General features: G+C 40.7%; 1 protein-coding gene across 6 annotated transcripts in view; it reads right to left on the bottom strand.

Moving 5' to 3' along the window:
* The window catches only part of SLMAP (sarcolemma associated protein), a 239,621-nt gene that overhangs the window by 85,159 nt on the left and 140,246 nt on the right, over positions 1-14,216 (bottom strand). For all 6 annotated transcript variants that reach the window (XM_089678751.1, XM_089678750.1, XM_089678753.1 and 3 more), the window contains exons 4-7: positions 8,837-8,873; positions 6,580-6,642; positions 1,879-1,974; positions 642-713 (exon numbers count right to left, since the gene is read on the bottom strand). In XM_089678751.1, the coding sequence (XP_089534877.1) occupies positions 642-713; positions 1,879-1,974; positions 6,580-6,642; positions 8,837-8,873 (268 nt within the window). The remainder of the gene's footprint in view (positions 1-641; positions 714-1,878; positions 1,975-6,579; positions 6,643-8,836; positions 8,874-14,216) is intronic.

Here is a 14,216-nt window from a genome sequence, read left to right as displayed (position 1 = left end):
CTGAATCAGCTATGTTCCAAAGTAGCCATGATTTTTGTCTTCCTTTCTCTTTTAGTTCTATTTGTACAGGGGATTTCCCATGAAGACATGTGTATTTCTTTTGAGGATATCCTCATACCAAATTTTGTAACATGCTAAAAACATTTAAGAAGTTAAAACAAAATATATATACATTCTTTGTAAAGCCAGTATTACACCAGACCTACATGTACACACCTGTTTGTAAATATCCGTTTAGCAGACAACATGCACTTACATGTTTATTAGCATATACTTCATTATTAAATTAAAACCGGTTTGTATTATGATATACACAAGTGTCCTTACCCTATCACGACGTACTAAAAACAGGGGTTCCTATCAGACTCCCCTAATATATCCCTATACCCTTTCACCAGAGTGTTAAATCATTACCAATGCTATAGGTACCAGTATGGAAATAGAACAGCCACAAGAAAATCCTAAGATATAGATAGATATAATATTTGTGAAATATAAAACAGTAATTCACATAACTAGCTACAACTAGTATGATTTTTGCTAGAAATCGAGATACAGTTACGGACTACGTTACTGGCATGTCAACTCACACATTAAGCTGATTCACTTAATAAAAACCCCTGTCCTAAAATTTTGCTTACTTTTGAATAGGCCTGGAGCTGGCTCCCCATGACCTCCAAACGCGATAGAAGCCGGTCTTCATCTATTAAAGCCTTGATAAAAAAATAAAAAAAAACACATGGTAAACAAGACACAGTTATAGGCAATTAAAACACACTTTACCTTAGAGAACCATACATTATTCTAAACATTTTGCTTCTATATTCCTTTTCATTGCTGTCCCTGCCTGCAATACATTTATAAAATATCCGTTTTTGCAAGCCACCAGCTAACACTTTGCACAGCTGCTGGCTCTCAACCCTGGCTGTTTTGGACAGCTTAGGTCCCCAATGAAGATCACAAACCAATCATATTGGTGCACAAATCATGTGATTAGTATGTTAGCCATGAAATAGTGATCACATGCAGCCTGGAAGCTTAACTGAAAAAACAGAAGGCTTTAGTCTGCAGATGGACACTGCTATCAATTTTATTTGTCCAAAATTAAGGCTCGGTTCACACTAACCAACTGCAAAGTTGTGCGTTTTTCAGTGCAACTTTGGAGTCCGAATTTGACATGATTTTGATGTAACTTTGAAAGGACTATTAGACTCTGTATCACTGAAGCCATATCAAAGTCTCATCAGAGTAGTGCAGGAACCTTTTCTAAAGTAGCAGTGACTTTAGTAGTGTCAGTTGGAACTGCTCTCAGAGATGCCTGGCATTTCACATGTCATGTGACTCTGCGTCTCACAAGTCGGATCCTAAGTTGCAGGAGCATGAACCAAGACTAAAAATGGGAAAAAAGGAGAGTTTAGCAGTGTACCAAAAAAGCCTTACATTTCCTTAGCAAATATATTTAAAAAATATTAAGCAAATTAGTCAAAATCATGGTCAAGCATAGTTGTATGCAGATACTGCTAAAGTTGGGCTGGGCATTTGTGCATTAATGAGCTTTGGTCAAGGGATAATTAACAAGATGCACAAACTCTCCCTTTAAAGAAAAAACAGATAATTACTAGCATTACATATTCGGAGAGACAATCCAGGCTTTTAGAGAACTGTCCCCCAAAACTTCCTCAGTTTTGGCCAATGGTCAAAAACAAAAACCCAAAAAACAGAGAAAGAACATTTCTGCGCTGAAGCTACATTCTCCTGTCAATACATATATGAAAACATCATACTTTGGACCATTGAGAGCTACTGACAGCTCTTTTTCACCAACACAATGGACGAGGAGTTACAACATGTGGAAAATTGATGTCTTCACTTTGATACCTGCCAACTAGTATCGGAAGCTTCCTGTGTATTGGCTAGTAGCCTCTGAAGAGTGGCCAACTTCTGTTCCAACATCTGTTCCCGATGTAAGGCCTCCTACGGAAAGTACACAGACACATGTCAACAGCAATTTTATCATCCGCTGCTTTATTATTGTTTGAAATTAAAGGAAAGGTCACTGAAATTAGACATATGTGAAAGTAAAAAACAAAAATCGGCCTGCAGTATATGCAATAACAAATTGTTAGACATACATAAATAGCAAAAAAATTGCAGCAGAAGAGAACAAACAAATGGATACATGCAAACTTTAACTATTAAGTCCATAAAGTCCTTATGTGGAAACGGACCACCAACACGGATGAACAAAAATTAAGTATCATACATGTGACAGGATGTTCATTCCGGTGAGAAAGGTGCATGATCCCATCACCAAAAACAATCTTGGCTGCTCACCTTATGAATATGACCCAGGAACCAACAGGATAGTCATATAGCACTTTTCCTATTAAGGGTAAAAACTCCAAAGCGCACCAACACTGGTCCGGACAAGTGGTTCCTCAGATGCATCAAAGCATTCACCTTTCCAACCGCACCGTTTCCGCCACCCCCCTCTGCCAATCCCTCCACTGGCTTCCGATTGCGCAACGGATCAAATTCAAAATCCTAACACGGAGGTACAAAGCTGTCCACCATACTGCCCCGAACTACATCACCGACCTAATATCCAAGTACCACCCAACACGCACACTCCGCTCCTCACAAGACCTGCTTCTCTCTAGTTCCCTAGTCTCCTCCTCCCATGCCCGCCTCCAGGACTTCTCCAGGGTGTCACCCATCCTCTGGAACTCCCTGCCTCAACCCATCAGATTATCACCTACTCTCCTCTCCTTTAGGCGCACCCTGTAAACCCACCTCTTTAGGGAAGCCTACCCCACCCCCTGCTAACTTGCCGACCTCCTCCACTCTTCCTACCACTCCGTCCCCCACAGCTTTCTCCTCCTGTGCCACCATCCCCTCCCTCCTAGATTGTAAGCTCGAAAGAACAGGGCCCTCGATCCCCTGATGTTTTGCATTGTATTGTTATTGTTCTGTCACATGTTCTGTCCCCCTCTGTAATGTACAGCGCTGAGCGAACTATTGGTGCTTTATAAATACTGTATTATAATAATAAAGTATACCCTCCTTTTAGAGATGCTAGTTGCTTGGCTGTCTGGCTGCTCCTATGGCCTCATTACTTTTGATTCTCTGATCAAGGGCTGGATGGGAGTTGAGACTCAGTGGGCAGAACTCATTGGGGAGGCAGCTTGCAATTTGTCGATTTTAGCTATTTTACTTAGATTGCGCTGACTTGTTTCTATATTTATTCTAATAAATTGTTAAAGCTTAACTGCAGGAAAAAGGCTAAAAACAGATGTGTTACATACAGTCAGGTCCATAAATATTGGGACATCGACACAATTCTAACATTTTTGGCTCTATACACAACCACAATGGATTTATAATGAAACTAACAAGATGTGCTTTAACTGCAGACTGTCCGCTTTAATTTGAGGGTATTTACATCCAAATCAGGTGAACGGTGTAGGAATTACAACAGTTTGCATATGTGCCTCCCACTTGTTAAGAGACCAAAAGTAATGGGACAATTGGCTCCTCAGCTGTTCCATGGCCAGGTGTGTGTTATTCCCTCATTATCCCAATTACAATGAGCAGATAAAAGATGCAGAGTTAATTTCAAGTGTGCTATTTGCATTTGGAATCTGTTGCTGTCAACTCTCAAGATGAGATCCAAAGAGCTGTCACTATCAGTGAAGCAAGCCATCATTAGGCTGAAAAAACAAAACAAACTCATCAGAGAGATAGCAAAAACATTAGGCGTGGCCAAAACAACTGTTTGGAACATTCTTAAAAAGGAACGCACCAGTGAGCTCAGCAACACCAAAAGACCCGGAAGACCATGGAAAACAACTGTGGTGGATGACCGAAGAATTCTTTCCCTGGTGAAGAAAACACCCTTCACAACAGTTGGCCAGATCAAGAACACTCTCCAGGAGGTAGGTGTATGCGTCAAAGTCAACAATCAAGAGAAGACTTCACCAGAGTGAATACACAGGGTTCACCACAAGATGTAAACCATTGGTGAGCCTCAAAAACAGGAAGGCCAGATTAGAGTTTGCCAAACGACATTTAAAAAAGCCTTCAGTTTTGGAACATCCTATGGACAGATGAGACCAAGATCAACTTGTACCAGAGTGATGGGAAGAGAAGAGTATGGAGAAGGAAAGGAACTGCTCATGATCCTAAGCATACCACCTCATCAGTGAAGCATGGTGGTGGTAGTGTCATGGCGTGGGCATATATGGCTACCAATGGAACTGGTTCTCTTGTATTTATTGATGATGTGACTGCTGACAAAAGCAACAGGATGAATTCTGAAGTGTTTCGGGCAATATTATCTGCTCATATTCAGCCAAATGCTTCAGAACTCATTGGACGCCGCTTCACAGTGCAGATGGACAATGACCCAAAGCATACTGCAAAAGCCATCAAAGAGTTTTTTAAGGGAAAGAAGTGGAATGTTATGCAATGGCCAAGTCAATCACCTGAACCGAATCCGATTGAGCATGCATTTCACTTGCTGAAGACAAAACTGAAGGGAAAATGCCCCAAGAACAAGCAGGAACTGAAGATAGTTGCAGTAGAGGCCTGGCAGAGCATCACCAGGGATGAAACCCAGCATCTGGTGAGATCTATGCGTTCCAGACTTCAGGCTGTTATTGACTGCAAAGGATTTGCAACCAAGTATTAAAAAGTGAAAGTTTGATTTATGATTATTATTCTGTCCCATTACTTTTGGTCCCTTAACAAGTGGGAGGCACATATGCAAACTGTTGTAATTCCTACACCGTTCACCTGATTAGGATGTAAATACCCTCAAATTAAAGCTGACAGTCTGCAGTTAAAGCACATCTTGTTCGTTTCATTTCAAATCCATTGTGGTGGTGTATAGAGCCAAAAATGTTAGAATTGTGTCGATGTCTCAATATTTATGGACCTGACTGTATATGGAGTTTATTTTACTTGTCAAATGATTTGTATTTATGTCCATCCAGTTTTGAGCTTTACACAGCGTTGCACAGCCATTGATCTCTGCTGCAAATTAAGTAACACTTAGTTTAGAATCACACATATGCGATGCAGGAAGCACATTTCCCGCACTGCAGTCGCACTGTATTTTTCCATCTGCAGCGGGTCTCAATACAAAGTTAACAACATCCCAAACACAAGTCGCAAGCACAATAACATTTGCTTGCACCCGACTGCACGGTACAAAATTACCATGCGATCTGTTTGCAGTGCAGCTAATAAAAAAAAAAAGTGCCTGCCAATTTTTGGTGCTATGCAGTACAATTTGAGCCCAATCAAAATGAATCCTGTGCAATTCAGATGCGAGCTATAGTGTGAACCAAGGCTTAAGGAATAACAGGTCTGTCTGGACAGGAAGAGGAGTGACAGCAGGCTGATTAGTTCATCTCTGCCACTCTTCACTCTCCTCCTTGTTGTAGCATTTGCCTTGTATTCAAGCACTGCAGTACGTCTTTTTGACTCCTTGTATGGCTTCTCTCCCATTCTAAGCTCTGCTGTACAGGAGATCACAAGAAGTTAATAAAATTCAGGTAATTACAGTGATAATAAATATGTATTATGCGCGTGTGAGATACCTCCATTTTACTATAATGCATGGGATCACATGTAGACTAAAGAAGAAAAAATGCTATTTGAAAATTAATATGGTGTTGCTAAGACAATCTATTTTACAATACAACCATAAGGCTCAAACATACACATATTTTATATATATATATATATATATATATATATATATATATATATATATATATATATATATATATATATATATATATATATATATAGGGGTACCTAGTTTGAGGCAAACCTGCAACTATAATTTAATCGCTTTTACAGCAATACAGGCCTTGAAACCCAGGAGGCTCGAATACGGCAACAGTAACCGATCCCTGTAGTTGTAGACTGTATTTTACCCACTACAACATCCCCATTAGACAACAAGACCACTAATCACAGAGGTAGACCAACACGGAGGCACACAACCAGAGAAGGCTACATTTATACTTGCAAATGGGCCAGAAACTGATTACATATGGGTTCCCAGCAAACAGCTGTGATAGGCAACCCCAATGAAAGCAAAGGGAGGATTCTGGCTCTTGCAGGTAACCACGGCAGCTCATATATAATCATGGAGCGATCAACTGCCAGTGATCGGCCTTGGATGCCGACTGTCTGGTGTCTAGGTTTTCAGGCACTGACAGTCTACAGGAAAAAAAAAAAAAAAGTATCATATCTCTGGATTTCCTAAGAAGCAAATATATCTGAAAGTATGGCGGTGGAGGGTGGTGAAGTGTTATGTACATTATAAGTTCATTTACCATAATTAATCATATAAATTATTTAGTTCCTTTACCATAATTAATTATTTATAACTGCCATCCCTTAAACTGAAAGCTACATTTTTGATAAAAAAACAAATGAATAAAAATAACAAAGCTTCAAATGCTTTAAATAGGAAAAAACTCAATCTACCAGACCTTATCAGTGGTCTTCACTGGTGTATTATTGCCTACTGGAAATGAAAAAAGAATTAAAGCTACTTTTTACCTGTAGATACTGAGAAAGTTGGAACAGTTCCTGAGAGTACATACTGGGAGTGTGAGCAGCAACCTGCATGGAGAAACAAAAAAAAAAAAAAAAAGTGTAAAACTTCATCACTATGACAAAGGTACTTGAGCATGGAACACCAGCAAGACTTTTTTTTGTTAATGTAAAGGACTGAATGGAGAATGTCCAAGTAGAATTCAAGGTTTCATTTCACTTTAAAAATAGTTTTTGGGTCAAGATGGTCCAAGTAAACTATAGTCATTACTAAATGATGCAGCCACTGTGTGTCCTTTAGTGGTGTTTCACCAGCAGTACAGGTAATGTCCCGTCTGCTGAAAGAATTAAAGAGCCAGGTAGTCTCTGCTATTCAGGAAAAAACTGTCAGTCAGAGGAAGCCTTGTATTCGTTTACAAAAATACAAAGGTAAAGAAGTGGATGGATGACATCATGATTTCCTCCTCGGCTAACAGGGAAGTCACCCATACTGCTGCCGCAAGACAGTGTGGCTACACCATTCCATCACTAAAATGGTTTGGTTAGGCCAGCTTGGCCCAAGTGAAATGAAATCTGGAATTCTTCTTTCAGAATATCTGTCGAGTGTTTATCGAGTGCGTGTCCGCCTTACTTTCTGTTCAGTGACCACTGTGAGAGGCTGTAAAAGGGGTATCAGCATGGAAACAAGCAATAAAAACCTGACAGGTTCACTATACCCTACTTAAAACCTTTTAAGTACAGCTACAGAGAAAAGTTGTTTTTTTTTGTTTTTTTTTTATTAAGGGGATGGGTGGGTGGGGGAGTTGAGGTGAAGGGTTACAATAAGTACAAGGCCTAAAATTGAACAAAGTTTTAAATTACAACTGTACTGTGTTTACTCATGATGCGATTTCTCTTATTTAGCTTTAGCTATGTTCAGTCTGACGTAACCAGAGTGTCAATCAAAAGTCCCCTGAGGTCTGACAGTTGTGTTTTGTCAATTGCCAGAGTTTTACACATTTTCTCTTAACGCCTCTCAAGAATATATAGTACTGTTAAATAGCATTCTTCATGTTCAAGTTATTTTCCAATCACTGTTCAATTGGACGAATTCCCCTGCATATCGAAAAATAGCACCATCAGCCAAGTCAAAAGACCCAGCAGCGGGTACCAATTTAATTTTAGACAACCATGTTATTCTTTGAAGACACTACCTACCTTTAAGACTAAGCTCAACTTTTGCCTAAAATGGACTGTACAGTCAAGGTGCCCCAGTAAGTTAAAAAAAAAAAATAATAATTCTGTGTAGTTTTTTTAAAAAATTACTTGGTGGTCTCCTTACCTGTATGCCTTTTGGGGCACCCCTGAAGCCTGGCTGAAAAGCCCCCATATTGTATACATTTCCTGTCCTGCTGCTAGGACATGACATATGTTGCAACACAATCGCAAGTACTCTCCCTGGTTTAAAAGCCATACATGCACAATGCGATCTTTGCCACTCTGTTGCGGCGATGCTAATCACATTTGTCTATATATCGAACACAAAATTTAAAATGCTAACATTTCCTTCAACTAGAACAAAAAGGCGATAGAACTGAACTACAACAGTACATTTTCTAGAGCCTGACCCAAGGCATCAATGTGAGCCATCTGCTGCCAGCACAAGTCAACTCTTCCCATGTAATGTTAGAGCAAAATCAACAGTGGAAGGAGGTACAGTCACTGTTTATTAGGGTTGCCGGCAGCATGAGCAATCATAGCAGCACAGAACATGTTTGGTAGGTTTAACAGAAAAAAAACCCAAGGATAATGTCACTCTGCTCACAGAACACACACACGAAGCTGAGAGAAAAAATATAGTGGTTGTTTACGGCAACAAGATGCTCTCTACACTTCACTAAAATGGTGAAATAAGGCTGACACTGGTTGCCATAGGCAACAGCTTCAGTTTACTATTCCCGGATGTATCTAGCAATTTCCCTGCACAGCATAACATTCGGTAAGCCCTTTCATCTCCACCATCTACCCTATTCCGTACAGACAGGACTCCATTGCAGAAAATGTCAGCTTACTGTAAATCCTAATACAGCCATTTTATTTCTTTTCGTGCATGTATCCTCTTAAATTTGTTTCTATTACTCAAGCCTAGGTTGAGCAGAAAACAGAGGAAGGAGCTAATGTCAAATGACATGATTCATAAAGACCGAGGGAGCATAAGAGTCCTCTAGAGATAAACAAATGCTTTCCATCTGATCTCTTCACCCAAAAAAATAGAATGTCTTACCTTGTCGACAGGACAGGGAAGTGGAGCTTGGATGACACTAGAGAAAAAAAAAAAGGAAGGAACAAGCTTATAGTCAGAATGTAAACACAGAACACCAAGGAGCAAGAGTTCAAAAATCCTGGGTGCAAGCTCTGTAAATATTTAACTGGATTTGGTGGAGACTCACATTGATTCTGAAAGGGAGCGGCAGCATGGGAAAGAAATTAACTCTGCCTTGGACTTTTCTTTCCCCTCTACTTTATCCTAGTGTATCGCTCATAAAGCGCTGCCTGCCTGGAGCTCTAATTTACACCCGCTGCTTCTACACAGCACCATTAACTGCTTCAGTTCCTCAGCGCCCTACAAGTCATCATTCCGGGACAATAATTCTGGGGAGAGCTGAAAGGGTTAAAGGCGTAGGTCTGATTTAAAAACGCACAACCTTTCAACAAGTTTCTTCATGCTGGACTCATAGTTCTGTGTTACGTAAAAGTATTTTAGGATATTCCAATTAGATGAAAGGTTTAAACTGATATTTGTTTTTCTTTTTAAACTTACTAATCAAGGACAAAACAATTACAGGTTTGGGTTGGAGGAAAGTACAAAAGGTAAAGGCTGTTTATTTTCTGGTTTTTGATCATGGAAATGTAATTTATGTGCAGAAAATCATTTTAGAACACAAATATTTTGCTCTTCTGTAGCATTTACATTGTTTATTAGAAAAATATTGATTACAATTTAAAGAAAAAAAAAGAATTTTATGACGTTCCATAGTTTGGTTACTCCTCAGCATTACACAGTACCATCTTATACCAGCAGGTATCTGCTTTTGATTCAAAATTAATTTCGAAAAGGCCTTGTGTCCCCAAGGTCCAGGCCGCGACATGAGTCTTTGTCACATCTACCAAAGTCAACATTAAGACCCACCTCTTGAGATTCAATTCAATGGTAACCATCACACTGCACTACCTTTTCTCAGCCAAACATCTTCCATGTAAAGCAAAGCTAAATATTTTGACCTTCTGCTACCTGCACCCCCACAAAAGCTGCTGTGTTAAGTAGAAATGGCCTAAATCTGTAGGAAAGCCAACACTTCCAGAAGTAATGATTAGATGGATCCCCCACCCCAAGCTCTTATTAAAGGGCACACTACAGTAAAGGTGGAGGTCAACAGCAAGAGCCAGTGAGAGCTTGGGGGGGGGGGGGGTTTAGGGGCATCGGGTACCAAGAGATCGAAACTTCCAGAAGTGTCAGTTTGCATGCAAACTTTAGAGCACTGGTGGTCAACTTTCTTAATATCAGGGGCTTCAAGCTCAACCCTCGGAATCACCAAAGGACCACGCATAAAATCCACTGAATATTCAGTGTCAGGGACACGCAAAAGGATATAACCAAATACCATGGGCATGATACAAGAAATGGTCAGAGACTGCAGACAAGATAAGGGAGATGGTCAGAGACTGAACATGATACAAGATGGTTAGAAACTACAAGCATGATAAAAGATGCTAAGAGACTAAACAATATACAAGAGATGGCCAGAGACTGTAGGCAGGATGCAGGAGATTGTCAGAGACTTAGGACATTCTGCAGGAGACTTTCAGAAACTGTGAACATGCTATAACGGTTATCCAAGACTTTGGACACACTTCAGGACACTGTCAGACTGGAGACATAATGCATGAGACTGCTATAACATGGCAATAGGGAAACACAGATTTGTGTCTGCAGGGGCACGAGGGCCGCACAAAAAGGGTCATAAGCTACCTGTGGCGTCCTGGACCACAGGTTGGGCACCAGAGCTTTAGAGGACCAGTACTAAGGCAGGCGTGAGGAAATTTTTAAAAAAACTACTTGTCCAGGGACTACATTAGTGTCCCAATCTACTTGTCCTGATATAAAAAAAAAAAAAAAAAATAATAATTCAAATTAACCAAAACAATGCCGTTAGGAACGTCTGGGGCTTTTAAAATCAAAAGGGGCTTTATGGTGACTTAAACGTGTAATAATTTTAACATTGCGCCGTTTAACTCTTCCTCCCCATTTTGCCTGTCTACAGCCTCATCCCTAGGTACTAGCAGGGAGGAGAGAGATCTTGCAGTGTAATGAGCATGGATTAGGTGCTCGTAAGGGAAGGGGAGTGTCAGGTTTATCCATTATGATGCCAGACCAATTTTTTGTTTTTGGCACACGTTTAAAAAAAAATAATTTTAGGCTTGAAAATTACACAAAACCCCCAAACATTATATATTTTCTGAAGGTAAAGACCCCAGAGAATAAAATCGTGGTAGTTCCAATTTTTTATGCCGCATGATATTTCCGCAAAGGTCTAGGAAATGCAAAATTTCAGTACAATTAATTTTATTCACATAAAAAGCAATAAATTACGCTGTTTTTTTGACAAATATGAAAGATGAGGTTCCACCGAGTAAATAGATATCCAACATGCCAAACCTTAAATTTGTGTGCTCTTGTGACAAACTTCATGTAACGTGCATCGCAATCGATGTTTTCATGCATAGGTGCCCCAGCGTTTGCTTTTTTATATGCATATATGTGGGGGTGGGGGGGGCCTCAAAAAATTTTTTGAGGGGATGTTATGTGCTTGGGTGCAACTTTGATTTTTTACTATTAAAAATTGTTGTGTTTTTTTTCTACTTTTTCATCATATAAGGGATAAAAAGTCCCCTATGTTATGATTTATTGGTGACAGGTTCTCTTTAATGAGACATGCAGGGTCTTCTCCCCTGTGCTCCCCTGAATGTAATACAGTGTACATCACACTGCATTACATCTTTTCCTGGCCTCAATGGCTGGAAATCTGTGAATGGGGACTTGGAAGTGATGCCAAACGTCCCTTCTGGATCAGGATAAGAAGGGGAAGGGAGTGGACGCGTTCGCTCTCCTCCCTCCCCTCTAGCCATCAGCGCAAACTTAGCCAGTCCTGGGCCCGCAGAGAGGAAAGCGGAGCCCAGGAGACTTGGCGAGCAGGGGGGAGGTTCACACATTGCGGGGTGTTAGCTGGCACTGTGGGCTGTGTGGAAGCAAATCGGTCAGCAGTGCTGTCGGCTGAATGCTTCCACTAGACAGCTGAGCCCTACTGCTTGCCCGCAGCAGGGCTGAAGGTTGAAAAAAAAAAAATCAACCTGCATGATGCCCGGAACTGCGATACAAATTCAACATCCCTGTAAGGAATGGAAGAGAGTTGGGTGGCACAGACAAGGGTGTGTGTGTGTGTATTTCAAGGCAAAATTCTAACAAATTGCGCTACAGTAACTGAACAGGAACACTAAAGTGAACACCAAAAGTAGAATATAAAAAGATCTACACTATATTGCCAAAGGTATTTGGACACCTGCCTTTACACGCACATGAACTTTAATACCATCCCAGTCTTAATCCGTAGGGTTCAATTTTGAATTGGTCCAACTGTTGCACTAGAACAGCTTCAACTCTTCTGGGAAGGATGTTCACGAGGTTTAGGAGTGTGTCTATGGGAATGTTTGACCATTCTTCCAGAAGCGCATTTGTGAGGTCAGGCACTGATGTCGGACAAGAAGGTCTGGCTCGCAGTCTCGGCTCTAATTCATCTCAAAGGTCTGAGGTCAGGACTCTGTGCAGGCCAGTCAAGTTCTTACACCCAAATCTTGCTCATTCATGTCTTTATGGACCTTGCTTTGTGCACTGGTGCGCAGTCATGTTGGAATAGAAAGGGGCCATCCCCAAACTGTTCGCACAAAGTTGGGAGCATGAAATTGTCCAAAATGTCTTGGTATGCTGCAGACTTAAGAGTTCCCTTCACTGGAATTAAAGGGCCATGTTCAACCCCTGAAGAATAACCACACACCATAATCCACCCTCCGCCAAAATTTACACTTGACGCAATGCAGTCAGGCAAGTATCGTTCTCCTAGCAACCGTCAAGTCCATTGGATTGCCATACAGAAGTGTGAATCGTCACTCCAGAGAACACGTCTCCACTGTCCTAGAGTCCAGTGGCAGTATGCTTTACACCGCTTTGCATCACTGCATCCAACGCTTTTCATTGCACTTGATGTAAGGCTTGGATGCAGCTGGTCGGCCAGGGAAACCCATTCCATGAAGCTCTATATGCACTGTTGCTGTGCTAATCTGAAGGCCACACGAAGTTTGGAGGTCTTTAACTATTGAATCTGCAGACAGTTGGCGACTTCTGTGCACTGTGTGCTTCAGCATGCGCTGACCCCACTCTATCATGTTATGTGGCCTACCACTTAGACTTTCTGTTACTCCCAGTTGCTTCCACTTTGTTACAATACCACTAACAGTTGACAGTGGAATATTTGGGAAGTAAATTTCACGGATCGATTTATTGCACAGGTGGCAACCTATCATGGTACCACACAAATTCACTGAGCTCCCAAGAGCAACCTATTCTTTCACAAATGTTTGTAGAAGCAGTCTGCATGTCTAGGTGCTTGATTTTATACACCTGTGGCCAAGAAGGTGATTGGAACATCTGAATCCAATGATTTGGAAGGGTGTCCCAATACTTTTGGCAATATAGTGAAAAAAAAAATTTTTCTTCAGGCATTTACCAAAACATATTCAAACTATAGTTATATAGTGGATATGGGCTTAAAATGCACACTCAGGTTAAATTTGAGGCTTTGTACATCCAAATTGGAGGAAGGGTTTAGGAATTGCAGCTCTTAAGAGTAGCCATCCCCCTTTTTTCAAGGAACCAAAAGTAATTGGACAAATTAATATAATTATGAAAAAAATGTTCATTTTTAATATTTTGTTGAGAATCCTTTACTGGCAATGACAGCCTGAAGTCTGGAACCCAGGCACATTACCAAAGACTGGGTTTCTTCCTTTCTGATGTGTGGCCAGGCTCTAACTGTAGCTTTCCTCAGTTGTTTGTGGGTCTGTCTGCCGTTAGTTTTGCTTTCAGCAAGTGAAATGCATGCTCAATTGGGTTGAGATCAAGTGATTTATTCAGCCATTGCAGAATATTCCACTTTTCCTTGAAAAAACTCCTGGGTTGCTTTTGCAGTGTGTTTTGGATCATTGTTCATCTGTACTGTGAAGCGCTGTCTAATCAACTTTGCTGCATTTGGCTGAATCTGGGCTGACCGTATGTTTCTAAACACTGCAGAATTCATCTTCTGTCACATCAATAAACACCAATGACCCAGTGCCACTGGAAGCCATACATGCCCATTCCATCACACTGCCTTCACCATGTTTTACAGATGATGTGTGCTTTGGATCATGAGCCGTTCCAAGACTTCTCCACACTTTTTTCTTCCATTCATTCTGGTACATATTAATCTTAGTTTTATCCGCCCAAAGAATGCTTTTCTAGAACTGGTCTGGCTTTTTTTTTTTTTCAAGATGTTTTTTGCCAAAGTCTAATA

The sequence above is a fragment of the Staurois parvus genome, unplaced genomic scaffold, assembly GCF_062004578.1.
Source record: "Staurois parvus isolate SC_StPar_1 unplaced genomic scaffold, SC_StPar_1.0 ptg000209l, whole genome shotgun sequence".
NCBI lineage: Eukaryota > Metazoa > Chordata > Amphibia > Anura > Ranidae > Staurois > Staurois parvus.
Note: the sequence above shows the minus strand (reverse complement) of the source record. Positions and strands in the feature narration are given on the sequence as shown.